The 14,804-nt window shown below is 45.1% G+C and overlaps 1 protein-coding gene across 3 annotated transcripts in view; it reads left to right on the forward strand.

The window, feature by feature from the left end:
* NCKAP5L (NCK associated protein 5 like) overlaps nt 1-11,459 on the forward strand; it is a 51,648-nt gene extending 40,189 nt beyond the window's left edge. For 2 of the 3 annotated variants that reach the window (XM_051963074.1, XM_051963075.1), the window contains 7 exons: nt 4,588-4,701; nt 4,971-7,705; nt 8,067-8,223; nt 8,484-8,565; nt 9,296-9,604; nt 9,872-10,014; nt 10,588-11,459. In XM_051963074.1, coding sequence (XP_051819034.1) covers nt 4,588-4,701; nt 4,971-7,705; nt 8,067-8,223; nt 8,484-8,565; nt 9,296-9,604; nt 9,872-10,014; nt 10,588-10,800 — 3,753 coding nt within the window. In that variant the 3' untranslated portion in view covers nt 10,801-11,459. Of the gene's footprint in view, nt 1-4,587; nt 4,702-4,970; nt 7,706-7,819; nt 8,224-8,483; nt 8,566-9,295; nt 9,605-9,871; nt 10,015-10,587 lie in introns of those variants that run through there. The other variant, XM_051963076.1, reaches the window with a different exon arrangement.
* Nucleotides 11,460-14,804: the final 3,345 nt, after the last annotated feature.

Here is a 14,804-nt window from a genome sequence, read left to right on the forward strand (position 1 = left end):
ATTTTTATGGAAGGTCAAAAAACAGTGATTCTTAAGAGTCATCTGCCCCCTTTTCCACCAGTCTGTCACTGTATTAAAGAGTCCTCATAGGACAGAAGACCATTTTGATTTTTTTTTTTTTTATGGGTTGCCACAGTCAAAGAATTAATCATCTGTTGACCAATCTAGTAGTGAGGATCCTCTCTGTACTTAAGGGAAGAGAAGGAAATAAATATTTAGATACTGTCTACTGCGTCTCAGGAACTATGCTAAGTGCTTTTCACAAATATATTGATTGTCACAACTCTGGGAGATATGTGCTATTGTGTATGATTCCCCACTTTACAGTTGAAGAAACTGAGGCATATAGAGGTTAAGTATCTTGCCCAGAGTCATACAACTAATGTCTAAGGGTAGCTTTGAACTCGGATCTTTCTGACTCTGAGTCTAGCATGTTAACCACTGTGAAGCTTGGTTCTTCAAAAGATAGGCTAGAAAGACTTACATGAAATGAACAGACCCAAGACAAGATTGTGTGATGAACAAGTATGACAGACTTAGTTCTTCTCAACAATGTGGTGATCGAGGACAATTCCGATAGACTTGTGATGGAAAATGCTATCTTCATCCAGAGAGAGAACTATAGAGACTGAATGTAGCTGGAAGAATAACATTTTCATGGTTTTTTAGGTTGTTTGCTTTCTATTTCTTGTGTTTTTTTTTTCCCTTTTGATCTGATTTTTCTTACAACATGACAAATATGGAAATATGTTTAAAATGATTACACATGTTTAACCTATATCAGATTGCTGTCTTGGGAAAGAGAGAGGGAGAAAAAATTTGTAACACACAATCTTAGAAAAATAAATTTTGAAACTCTTGAGGTTCCACCTCATATCTCTCAAATTGGCTAGTATGACAGGAAAAGATAATGATAAATGTTAGCAGGGATGTGGGAAAACTGGGCATTAGTGCATTATTGGTGGAGTTGTGAAATGATCCAACCATTCTGGAAAGCAATTTAGAACTATGCCCAAAGGACTATCACACTCTGCATATCTTTTGATCCAGCAGTGTCACTACTGGGTCTGTATCCCAAAGAAATCATAAAAGAGGAGACAAGAACCACATGTGCACAGATGTTTGTAGCAACTTTTCATGGTGACAAAGAATTGGAAAATAAGTAGATGCCCATCGCTTAGGAAATGGCTGAATAAGTTGTGGTACATGAAAGTAATTGTTCGATAAAAAATGATGAACAGGCTGATTTTAGAAAGGCCTGGAAAGATTTACATGCATTTATGCTGAGTGAAACAAGCAGAACCAGGAATACATTGTTCATAGTAACAGCAAGATTGTGCAATGATGAACTACAATAGACTTGGTTCCTCTCAGCTATTCAGTGATCCAAGGTAATCCCAATAAACTTTAGATAGAAAACATCATCCTCATCTACAGAGAGATCTATGGAGACTGAATGTAAATCAAAACATGCTATATTCACTTTTTTTCCCCCCTTTTTTTCTTGTTTTTTTTTTTTTTCTCATGGTTTTCTCTTTTTGTTCTGATTTTTCTCTCCCAACATGATTCATGAGGAAATATGCAAGAAGAAAAAAACTACACATGTACAGCCAAAAAGAAAAAGAAAGATGAATGTTGAAAACTGTCTTTACACATATTTGGAAAAATAAACAAAAAAAAAAATGGGCTAAGAATAGCCTAGGACTAAATTTTGCCATGCCTTATCAAATATTGAGAAATGATTGGATTTATGAACTTTTGACCCCCTTCTAGCCAATTTCTAAAGGTCTTTCATAAATGCCTTTTCAGTTTTGCTTTAAATATTCCTCTGATGTCTATAATCTAAATTCTGAACCAAGTCTCATAGCATTAGAAAGTACCTAAGATCTTGTAGTATAATGCTTTGATTTTATAATGAGGATTTGTCCAAAGCATCTGTCCAAGTTGGGATTGGAGCCCAGGTATTCTGATTTATAATCCAATGCTAAACCACCATTTCATTCTTTGGAATGGGTTGATCAGTAGCCTTTCATAGTTTTGGTTAATAGGTTATATCATGGAAAGAGGACTCTAGCAGACCACTTTCAGATTCTCCTTTTTCCTGCTCTAACCTTTGCAGGAAGGTCTACCTATCATATGTAGAACATTTACAGATTACACGAAGCTAGAAAAATTAGCCAATAGATTGGATTATAGAATCAAACTCTAAAGTGATCTTTGTAGGCTATAGATAACATCTTGTACAGGAAGCCTTATTGTGGCTCAGTAAAACATTGGGTTTGGAGTTAGAAAAATGGGCTTCAAATTCCCCTTCTGGTACTTATTAACTGGGTGACCTTGGGCCAATAAAATCAGGGAGTTGAATTCCTTGACCAGGTAGGTCCCTTCTAATTATAAATCCATGTTTTCCTGTGAGAAGTGGCAAAGAAGTCATTCATGTGTAGTAGATCTGACGATTTTAAGGATTGAAAGTTCATGTGATATCAGTCAACAAAGTACCCAAAATAGAGTCTGCCCTTAAAACATCTGAAGTACGGAGTTCATTTCTGGGCACCACATTTTAGAAGGGACAGAGTGAATGGAGCACATCCAAAAGAAAGTAGCTATGAAAGTCTCTAGAAACTGGGCTACTTGGGGATCATTTGAAAGGAACTGGATATGTGGAGCTTAGAGAAGAGATTGTTAAACTTCAAACACTTAAAATGAAAATAAACTGAATGATCTTCATATAGAAGAGGGATTAGATCCATTCTCTTTGACTCCAGAGACCATAAGTGGGGTCAGTAGTTTAAGGGAGGGAGGTTTTGGTTGTTGTTTTTTTTTTTAATTTTTATTTCATTTTAATAGCCTTTTATTTACAGGTTATATATGTATGGGTAACTTTACAGCATTGACAATTACCAAACTTCTTGTTCCAATTTTTCCCCTCCTTCCCCCTACCCTCTCCCCCAGATGGCAGGATGACCAGTAGATGTTAAATATATTAAAATATAAATTAGATACACAATAAGTATGCTTGACCAAACTGTTGTTTTGCTGTACAAAAAGAATCGGACTCTGAAATAGTGTACAATTGGCCTGTGAAGGAAATCAAAAATGTAGGTATGCAAAAATATGGGGATTAGGAATTCAATGTATTGGTTCCTAGTTATCTCCCAGAGTTCTTTTGCTGGGTGTAGCAGGTTCAGTTCATTATTGCTCCATTGGAACTGATTTGGTTCATCTCATTGCTGAGGATGGCTAGGTCCATCAGAATTGGTCATCATATAGTATTGTTGTTGAAGTATATAATGATCTCCTGGCCCTGCTTGTTTCACTCAGCATCAGTTCATGTAAGTCTCTCCAGGTCTTTCTGAAATCATCGTGTTGGTCATTTCTTACAGAACAATAATATTCCATAATATTCATATACCATAATTTATTCAGCCATTCTCCAATTGATGGGCACCCACTCAGTTTCCAGTTTCTGGCCACTACAAACAGGGCTGCCACAAACATTTTGGCACATACAGGTCCCTTTTCTTTCTTTAGTATCTCTTTGGGGTATAAGCCCAGTAGAAACACTGCTGGATCAAAGGGTATGCACAGTTTGATAACTTTTTGAGCATAGTTCCAAATTGCTCTCCAGAATGGCTGGATGTGTTCACAATTCCACCAACAATGTATCAGTGTCCCTGTTTTCCCACATCCTCTCCAACATTCCGCATTATCTTTCCTTGTCATTCTAGCCAATCTGACAGGTGTGTAGTGGTATCTCAGAATTGTCTTAATTTGCATTTCTCTGATTAATAATGACTTGCAGCATCTTTTCATATGGCAAAATAGTTTCAATTTCTTCGTCTGAGAATTGTCTGTTCATAAGGGAGGAAGATTTTGGCTAAATATGGAAAATTTCCAAATAATTAGAGCTCTTTCAAAACAGAATCAGCTGCCTTGGAATTTACTGAGTGTTGGAATATCCTGAAGTGTTTAGCAGGGACTGAATAATATCATTGATGTCAAGATTTGTGATTTGGTCAGGTATTGTAATAGGAGATTTTGAGGTTCTTTTACAACTCTTGAAATTCTGTGATTCTTTGTCATGTTGTTTTTAGGTAGGGAAACTTAAGGCCCAAACTGGTTAAGCAGTTTGTCCAAGATGAATTAGGCTTCATCCCTAAGAGGGTTGAGAACCTGGGTTTCCCGGTCCACAGGCCAGTACTGTTACCCAGAGGTAGTCCCCTACCCTGGACTGGTCCCTTCCTTCCCATTCCTTAGCACCAGCTCCTGGAGACATGGAGAAATTCGCTTCATATTAGGGAAACATTTGGCTTCCTACTGCTTGGTACTACTCAGAGGAGCCACTAGCTTTAGAACAAGTTCCTCAGAAATACTTTCATCTTCAGATTACTTGGCACCAGGCCTTAGTAATGAAAGCTAAGTTTTCTTGCCTACTATCTGAAAGGTATATCAGACTTTGGGCATAGACAAGGCCTTATTCTTATCGTTTTCTTGTTGAGGGTTGGAGAACATTTTCATATATTTGGTTCAGGATAGGCACAGGGCTTTTTGTGGAAATACCTAGTGACCCTTTCTCCTCTTTTTCAGCTCCCATTACATCCACTACAATCAATTTCAGAGCCACTAGCCACCACCCTCCTGAATACCGAAGAAGGACCAGCAGCCTTACTGTCAATGGGGCCCTGTACTGGACAAAAAGAGGTACTCGGGAGAAGGAGTAAGGGGGGAAAGAGAGAGGTGATGAACACAAGAATACAAAGTCTAGACACCTGACTCAAATTATCTCTGCTTGCTTGTCTCATCTTAGTCCATCTGCCAGAATGAGGAGAAAGGAAGTGACCAGGAACTAGTCACAGATTTCCTGAAGAATGTCCAAATAAGCAATACCCATTTACTTGGGTTACTTAGGGCTGGGCCTTAAGAATGGACAAAGATCCCGTCCTGAAGCCTCAAATCTCTGTTTCCTTTAGGTAGGCTGTGAGCAGCAGCAACAGCAGCAGCAGCAGCAGCAGCAGCAGCAGCAGCAGCAGGCCTTAGGTAGCCTGGGCCCCCAATTGGATGCTCTTTCCCCATTTCTGAAGAAAAAGGCTCAGATACTGGAGGTGTTGAGGAGCCTAGAAGAAACTGATCCCCTGTTACTGCATCCCATCACAGCTTCATGGAGGGCAACAGGGCAGTGTTCCCAAGGGGATCCCAGCATCCATTCTGATTGTTCCTTCAAGGGCAAGGCAGGTGAAAAATGGAATCCAGGTGAGAGGCTGGGCTCCCCAGAACCAGTCAATGGTGAAGTGTGTACCTCATCCCTGCCAGAGCCTGCACCCTGGGCATCCTGCTTACTCCTGGGCCATAGTGGACTAGGGGGACTACTCCGGTGGGAACCTGTCCTGGGGAGCCCACTGGGTGAGGACAAGTTGGGAAGACTTTGGGGCATGGGCCAGGAATCCCAGAGGTCCCCAGCACCACAACCTGGCCTCCACAGTGGACAAGGCAGCAGCAGTAGCTCTTCCTCAGATGAAGCTGGAGAGCCAGGGGAAGCATTGACACCAGCTGCCCTTCTCAATGCCTTGGCCCGAAAGCAACTGAACCTGGATCAGTTGCTGGAGGACACAGAATCTTACCTACAGGCCTTCCTTTCAGGGGCTGGAGGGCCCAACAGTGGAATTACACCCCCTGCCAATGGTCCTGGCTCAGGACAACCACCCCTGCCCAATAAAGGGCTTCCCCAGTCTCTAAGACCCAAAGGCCTTCCCAAGACAGCATGGGGTGGGGTAGGATCTGAACCCCTCAAGCCAGGCTTAAGCACTACCTCAGAGGGCAATGGGGCCCTCCCCTTCCTCAGTGTGTTTGTGGATGGGGGAGACACCTCTCCAGGCTCCTGGCCCAGTTACCCCCTTTCCTCATCTCAGGTGAAAAGCGAGCTCCAAATTAGCCCCTCTTCCCCTATTGAGACCCAGGAACTCAACTTCTCCCCACCTAAAAGTCTCAATTTCTTGAAGTTGTCTCTAGTCTCAGAGAAGGCCTCTAGCCCTGGCACCCCCCATCTCAGTCCCCAGTTGCCCCGAAGCTCTCGGATACCTTGTTGGAATGGGGGTCCAGATGGGAGTTCTTCTCCCATGCTTACCCACCAAGGCCTTGGGGGTGAACTGACTCCTGAGATAGTTGCCCAGCGCCAATCCACCAGCTCCCCACCCACCCTCATTGTGGACTCCATCCAGTTTAGACCCACACATCCAGCCCCATCTTCTGTCCTTTCACCTGAGCCCCCAGCTTGTCCAATCCCATCTCGCTATGAAAATGTCTTGGATCTTTCAACTGGCTCCTTTGGGGACCCATGTCCAGAGCCAACCCTCACCTCCCTCCAGTCATCCAGTTACCCACCACTGGCCCCAGAGACAAGGGACCAGAGTCTTAGGGGCCCACCTAGCCCCTGCCCACCTCAGCTCTGCCCTTATGGGGGTAGCCAGGGGAAGGGTAGTGAGAAGGCAGGATCGGAATCTCCACAGGTTGGCTGGAAGGGCACAGGTGGCTCCACTAAAAAGCCAGGCAATGGGGCAGGGAGACGGCCTGGGGAGCCAGGCTTCACCCCTCTCCGAGAGAGACTGATAGCACTGGGAAAACTGAAGACAGGCCCTGAGGGAACCCCAAGCTCTGACAAGAATGGTAGCCCTGGGAAGCTGGCAATAGAAAAAGCCCGGCTGCCAGGAAGGCTGAGGGAAGGGACTGCAGACACAGCCCCCAGTTCCTTCAGGCCCCTGGAGCCCACTGAGGCGAAGGGGCTCCCACGGGGCGCAGTGCCCCTGGGTACTAACAGCCTGAAGCAGCAGGACCACGGGTCTTCTGGTGAACCAGGTCCTCGCTGCTACTCTTCCCACTCTATGGGTGCTCGTCTTGACCTGGACCCTGTTTCATCTCGTGGCTGCCTCACCAAAGTGGAGCTGGCAAAAAGCCGGCTGGCAGGAGCACTGTGTCCCCAGACCCCACGGACCCCAGTCAAACTGCCTACCACAGTGCCCAGCTCAGGCAAATCCAACAAAAGCCCCCATGGCAGTCCCACCAAGCTGCCCTCCAAGTCACCCACCAAGGTGTTACCCCGCGGTGGATCTCCCCAAGTGTCCAAGGACCTAGTAAAGTCCGAGAAGGGCAAGGGGCCCCCTTGGGCAGACTGTGGTGCCCCTTCCCAGCCAGTGCCCAAAGTAGCTGGCCCAGGGGGCCAAGGCCATGGTTCTGAGGGGCCGATGCTCCATTCAGCCATAGAGGAGAAGGTCATGAAGGGCATCGAGGAGAATGTGCTCCGACTACAGGGCCAAGATCGGACACCAAGCACAGAGGCCAAGCACCGCAACTCAAGCAGCATCGTTAGCTGGTTTGGACTGAAAAAGAGCAAGCTGCCAGCCCCGAGCCGCCGAGCAGATCCTGGAAAGAACAAGGAAAGTCTGGGGGGCACACCCCTTGGCAAGGGGGGTAAGCAGGAGGCCCGCAAGCTGGAGACCGAGAGTCTCAACATCTCCAAGCTGATGGCCAAGGCCGAGGATCTACGGAAGGCCCTGGAAGAGGAAAAGGCCTACCTCAGCAGGCAGGGCCGGGGCCGGCCAGGGGGCCCGACAAGAGGTACAAGTGGCAGCGAGGTGGTGCTGGGCCAGGCACAGAACCAGCTCACCATCATGTACCAGGGCACCGACACCTTCATGCAGCAGTTGCTCAACCGGTAAGTAGAGCTGGAAAAGACGGGGGAGACCCCTCCTTGGACAAGAAGGTCTGCACCAGCATTCCTAGCTGGGTCTGCAGGAAAGCTCTCCCTCACCTGTGTCTCCTGTCCCAGGGTTCTCGGAGAAGAAAACGCTGTCTGGAGGTGGGTGGAGTGGCAGAATGACTGCATGAAGCCTCTCTTCTTTTCCCTCCACCCTTTTTCTCTCCACCCTCCCCCCCTCCTCCCATGAGCAGGTAGGAAGTCCCTAGGGAGGGGGAGATAGTCTGTCTTCCCTAGAATCCAGGGAGAAGGGCAACAGGAAGACCTGACAGCCAGGTGTTTGTCCTCTCTGTGATTTTCCTACTTCACCCCCACACAGGGTAGATGGGAAGGAACTGCCCCCTGATAATTGGCAAGAGTCCAAGCAAGATTTTGGAGATTTTCAGTCATCTGTTCCTGAAACCAAGGGCCTCCAGCCACTCCGAAGCCCCCGAAATGGCCTAATTGGTCAAAGTGCCAACAAGTCATCTGGGAAGGTGAGCTGGGGAAAAGGGGAAGGGCCAGCTGGGACCAGTAGAAATAACCTGGCCCACCACCTGCTGTTCCACTGTTTCCAAACCGTGCCCCAAAGTATTCCATGGTGCTCTGTGGGGCTAGCTCTCCTCCCCCCCCTCCCCCCCGACCCATTCGAGGGCCCTTATGAAAGAGGGCTGGCCAGTGCCAAAAATGAAGTGTTGGGGGGGTTAGGGAGGAGAGGGAGACCTGCAGGCCCTGAGTACCTCCTCTAAATGCACAGAAGAGCAGTGAGCTGGCCCAGAGGGAAGCGGCCCCTGCCGAGGACGGACTCGCTGAGCTCATCCCAACCCCGAATTTCACAGGTCAGTAAGGTGATGGAAGGAAGGGGGGTTGAGGTCTCCACATTTCTCCTTTCTTCCATGTTCCTCCCATTCTTAGGTCCTTGAACTTCAATCCCAGCCTAGCCCATGGTTGTCTTCCCTCCTCCCTCTCCACATAGTTCATTTTCCTTTGGGCCTTTCCCTCCCTTCATGACTCAATCCCTCACGAAGAGACTCTTGGAGGGCCCACACTGTTTCATGTCGATCCCTGGCATAGTATCTGGTGCACAGCAACTTCTGAACAAATGACTGGGAATGAGGATAGTCAATCAAAATCCATTTAAGAAACACCCACTATGCCCAGCAGAATTCTTGGTGCTGGGGTTACAAACAGAAAAATCAAGATAGATTTTGCATTTAAGAAGCATATATTCTGCCCTAGGGGAGAACAACATATTCTCAGAGAAGTAACTAAAAGAGAGGAATGCTCTGGACCCAGTTTCTTCATCTTTAAAAGTAGGAAGTTGAATTTGATAATAACTAGCATTTGCCAATGCTGGACATATCTCTTATTTGGTCCTAAAGACTGGATAGACTTGAAAGTGTCTGAGATCCAAGTCTGTGATCTTTGAAATAAAAAAAGTGATAAGGGGATGAGGTAAGGTGGTGACCCAACAGTTGAAGGACTCTTCAACTGTTGAAAAGTGATTAGGAGGAGGTCTTTTCAGCCCAGAATCTATGATTTATTTCCCAACTTTTTTTTGATCCTCAGCCTGTAGCTCCCTAACCCGAACTCTGGACAGCGGCATTGGAACCTTCCCACCACCAGACCACGGTAGCAGTGGAGTCCCTAGCAAAAACCCACCCAAGCCAAAGCCTTCTCGCCTGGACCCACCCCCTACTGAGCATTTGGCCCGATCCTACCCCCTTACCAAGGTTCCCCAGCGTGCCAGAACACTGGATCGAGAGGTGCCTGCTGTGGAAGAGCTACTGGTGGGCGGAAGGAACCCAAGTGTCCCTGCATTCCATGCTCTGCTTTCTCCCACTCCTAGGCACCATGGGCACAAGGCCTGCACAGATGGTAGGTGTCCCATAAGAGAGGAACAAGCCTGATATTAGCTCTAGCCACCTGCTGTTTGTTCATCCAAATCTTTGTGTGAGAGAAAGTGAGTTGATCAACAATAAGCGAGGTGTCTGTATCATTTCTAGGGTCATGATGAGGGAGAAATGGAGTTATCCAGGCCCCTAGGGCACAGGATATTTTCTGGATTTGGGATTTTCTGGATTTTAAAGGCCTTGAAGTTTCATGCCCCCCAATAAGAACCTCTCTCATCTGTCCCCGAGATAGATTCCAGTGGGCACCCTGGACGGCCACCCCCAATTCAGCTCTCCAAAAACTGGACTTTCCCTAACACACGAGCTGGTGGCAACTCTTCTGACCCCTTCCTTTGTCCACCCCATCAATTAGAAGGGCTTCCCAGGACACCTCTGGTAAGAATACCCACGTTGAAAAGAATTAAGGGCTGGAATGACTGAAGGGCAGGATGGGGAGGCAACTGGGTGGTAGAGATCCTGAAATTAGAAGTGGGGATCTAAGAATTATCCTTTCTTCTTCCTGGAGACTAGATATAAAATAGCTTCCAAAAAGCATCTGAGCATCTGAGAAGCTCCTTTAGACATAAATAACTTTAAGCTCTGAGCCTTTACCCATTGTTTGCCACTTCTAAAACCATTGTCCCTTACTCTGCTTCGAGGAGTTTGCTAGGCTCAAGGATGGAGCTTCTCCTTCTTCACCTTTGCTTGTGATACTTCAGTTAGGACCCTTACTCTGAGTCCTTAAGAGTTGCTCTATTCTCACCTAAAAATCACTTAAGTGAAGAACACAATTTTTACTACAAGGTTTGGAACTGTTTCCTAAGAGACCTTTGCATCTAGGACACGCACATCTACAGAATAGCTGCTGAGTTGATTCCTGGAACATCTACCCCACCATTCTTCCTCAGTGTCCAAGACATGGCCCCCTTCTCCTTCCTCCCACCCTGACCTATAACTTCTATCCACTAGGTCCCCCCACTTGAGAGGAAGCAGGGTTCAGAGGGAGGCCACCCGCCTCCAACAACCTCTGGCCCAACTTTTAGTGGCAGTCGTACGCCCAGCACCTCAGACATGGGAGAGGATGGACGCGCCTCCGGTGGGGGCCCTCCTGGACTGGAAACGTCAGAATCCCTCAGTGATTCTTTGTATGACTCCCTATCCTCTTGTGGGAGCCAAGGCTGAGGTGGAGAACCAAATGCTGGAAATATTCTTTGCTCACCACCCCAAACCAGAAGTGGAGACAATAGATTGTACTCATAAACTCCTTGTTTTTTGTGGACCAGAATAAGGGATTTCTCTGCTTTGGGACCTAGTTTGAAGCACATCCCCCAGGAGAAAAATAGGTGGAGAAGAAGAAATTACAGTTCACCCTCCCGTCTAACCTAAACCACCCATTGGAAGGATCAGATAACTGGTCTCAACTTAGAGACTCCATCTTATCCTTTCTCTTACTCAGAACAAGACCTTGACTTTCTGCCCCATTTTGAAACCCAGGGGTGCCATATTATGGTGCTGGGATTCCCCTCACTCTCCCACTGGCTGTCCCATCTTTGCTACTTGGCCTCCAGTCTGATGTGACTACTCACCATCTTCTAACACCCACCTTGGATAAAGGCCAGAAAACGGTGGATTGGAAGGAAGCCAGAAGGAGGTGTTGGAGTCTGCCTTCTCTCCCCCATCTCATTTGCCCCAAGGTCTCAGTGCCCCTCTGTGGGCCTCCTTGCTCTTTGGATGGTGCTGTCCTGACCCTTACCCCATGTCTCTGGGGCTTTGTTTAGGAGGAGAGTTGTTCTGTTTTGTTTAATTTTGTTCACATTAAAATCATTTCCTCTCTTGTTTTCTCCCTTGGCTTGGCTTAATTTATCTGCTTTGTGAATGGGGCTGCACTTCTGATCTCTTCTGCTGTCAAATCCTTAATAAAACACGAAGTAGTCTTCCCTATACGCCACCCTCCATCTTCATCTCCTCACCCTCATAACTTAGCCTATTGTCCAGGGACCAGAAACTCAGGTCTAGTTGGGAGGGGTGACACGGGGGCCTGTGGGCAAAAGTTAGGAATGAGAGTTAATGGTAAGAGAGAAAGAATTGGGGAGTAACTTGTTGCCCTAGGGTCCTAGTAGGGGACCAGAGCCCTGAGGTACCATTCTAGGGTCCTCTGCTCCCAAGAGAGGTGACAAGATGGGAATATCTTAAGATAGGAACAATGTGGGCATTTTCCTGGGGAGGTGACTAGAAAAGGGATGCTGGTTCCCAACCACACCCCACTCTGAGCAGGTATGAAAGTGGGTGTTCCTCCCCTGACTCTTAAACATGGCACAAACTTTTCTGGCCGTCATTCCTAAGGCCCTTGGCCCCCAATCAGTTAACTAAGCAATGCTAGTGCCCCTTAAGTGCTGCAAGGTGCTTGGGATACAAAGAAAGGCTCTCAAAGTACACCAACTTAACTGATAATAGGAAAACTCATTTCCAATTGGGCCGAAGACAGTAACTTCTAATCTTTTTTTTCTTTAAATTTTCCCAGTATTTTATTTTTTGAATATATGTAAAGATAGTTTTCAACATTCATTTTTGTAAGACTGTTTCAAATTTTTCTCCTTCACTTTCCCCCTCATGTGCAATCCATGTTTGTCCTGTTGTGCAAGAAAAATCAGATTAAAAGAGGGGAAAAACCACAAGAAAGAAGAAAATCAAGTAAACAAAAAAAAAAACTATGCTGTCTCCCACATTCACTCTCCATGATTTTGTCTGGATTTGGATGGCATTTTCCATCCCAAGTCTATTGGAATTGTCTTGAATCACCATGTCAAGTCCATCACAACTAATCATCATATAATTTTGCTGTTACTCTTTACAGTGTGCTCACTTCACTTAGCATCAGTTCAGGTAGGTCTCTCCAGGCCTCTCAGAAATCATCCTGCTGATCATTTCTTAGAGAATAATATTATTGCATAACATTCATATACCATAACTTGCTCAGCCATTCTCCAATTGATGGGCATCCACTCAGTTTCCAGTTCCAGTTGTAGTCAACTACAAAAAACTGCCACAAACATTTTTGCACATGTGGGTCCCCTTCTCTCTGAGGATCTCTTTGGGATACAGGCCCAGTAGAAACACTGCTAGGTCAAAGAGTGTGCACAGAGTAACTTCTAATCTTGACAAAGGATGCTCACTCTCCCTACCGTCCCCCCTTATACATTTTCAGCACCAGATTGGGAAAAGGGAGAGGAAGGCCAGGGGCTGGTGCTTTCTCCAGATTCCTCTTGGTAAGCAGGTTCAGGGTGGGTTTGGAGCCATCCCCAGCCTAGTATTCCTCTTTTCTTTTCTTTTTTTTTTAATAACTTTTTATTGACAGAACCCATGCCAGGGTAATTTTTTGCAGCATTATCCCTTTCACTCACTTCTGTTCCAATTTTTCCTTCCCTCCTTCCACCCCCTTCCCAAGATGGCAAGCAGTCCTTTACATGTTAAATAGGTTACAGTATATCCTAGATACAATATATGTGTACAGAACCGAACAGTTTTCTTGTTGCACAGAAAGAATTGGATTCAGAAGGTACAAATAACCTGGGAAGAAAAACAACAATGCAAGCAGTTTATATTCGTTTCCCAGTGTTCTTTCTTTGGGTGTAGCTGCTTCTGTCCATTCTTGATCAATTGAAACTGAATTAGCTCTCTTTATAGAAGAAATCCCCTTCCACCAGAATACATCCTCATACAGTATTGCTGTTGAGGTATATAATGATCTCCTGGTTCTGCTCATTTCACTTAGCATCACTTCATGTAAGTCTCACCAGTCCTCTCTGTGTTCATCCTGCTGGTCATTTCTTACAGAACAATAATATTCCATAACGTTCATATACCACAATTTACGCAATCATTCTCCAATTGATGGGCATCCATTCATTTTCCAGCTTCTGGCCACTACAAACAGGGCTGCCACAAACATTTTGGCACATACAGGTCCCTTTCTCTTCTTTAGTATCTCTTTGGGGTATAAGCCCAGTAGAAACACTGCTGGATCAAAGAATATGCACAGTTTGATAACTTTTTGAGCATAGTTCCAAATTGCTCTCCAGAACGGCTGGATGTGTTCACAATTCCACCAACAATGTATCACTGTCCCTGTTTTCCCACATCCCCTCCAACATTCCGCATTATCTTTCCCTGTCACTCTAGCCAATCTGACAGGTGTGTAGTGGTATCTCAGAGTTGTCTTAATTTGCATTTCTCTGATTAATAATGATTTGGAGCATATTTTCATATGTCTATAAATAGTTTCAATTTCTTCGTCTGACAATTGTCTGTTCATATCCTTTGACCATTTATCAATTGGAGAATGGTTTGATTTCTTATAAATTAGAGTCAATTCTCTATATATTTTGGAAATGAGGCCTTTATCAGAGGCCTTTATCAGAACCTTTGACTGTAAAAATGTTTTCCCAATTTATTGTTTTCCTTCTAATCTTGTCTTCATTTGTTTTGTTTGTACAAAAACTTTTCAATTTGATATAATCAGAATTTTCTATTTTGTGGTCAATAGTGATCTCTAGTTCTTCTTTGGTCATAAATTCCTCCCTGTTCCACAGGTCTGTGAGGTAAACTATCCTATGCTCTTCCAATTTATTTATAATCTCATTTTTTATGCCTAGGTCATGAATCCATTTTGACCTTATCTTGGTGTACGGTGTTAAGTGTGGGTCAATGCCTAGTTTCTGCCATACTAATTTCCAATTTTCCTAGCCTAGTATTCCTCTTTTCACAATATATTCCCAGAAAGGAGCAGGTAAGCCAGGGTTGATGGGGCTCCCAGAAGAGGAAAGTAGGGGTTGGGATATGACTGAAAAGCACTTGACTCTATACCATCAGTGATGCTTGATAGGGGAAGAAGGAGAATGTCATTTAGGAAAGTCCATGTAGAGCACCAACCTTAAAGATCCTTTTACAGGGAACTAACATAAGAAGAGCAGTTCTTGAAGTCTGAATTTCAAATGAATTTGGATGTTAAAAAAAAGTCATTTTCACTAATCTCTAATTAAAATTTAACATTTCCTTCAATTGTTAATTTAAATTTTTTAAACATTTTCTGAAAACAGGTCCTTGGGCTTCATCAGACTGCCAAAGGGGTCTAGATGAACACAAAAATTTAAGAACTCCTGGGCTAGAAGGGAGAATATGTTGCCAAC

The sequence above is a fragment of the Antechinus flavipes genome, chromosome 5 (assembly GCF_016432865.1).
Source record: "Antechinus flavipes isolate AdamAnt ecotype Samford, QLD, Australia chromosome 5, AdamAnt_v2, whole genome shotgun sequence".
Taxonomy (NCBI): domain Eukaryota; kingdom Metazoa; phylum Chordata; class Mammalia; order Dasyuromorphia; family Dasyuridae; genus Antechinus; species Antechinus flavipes.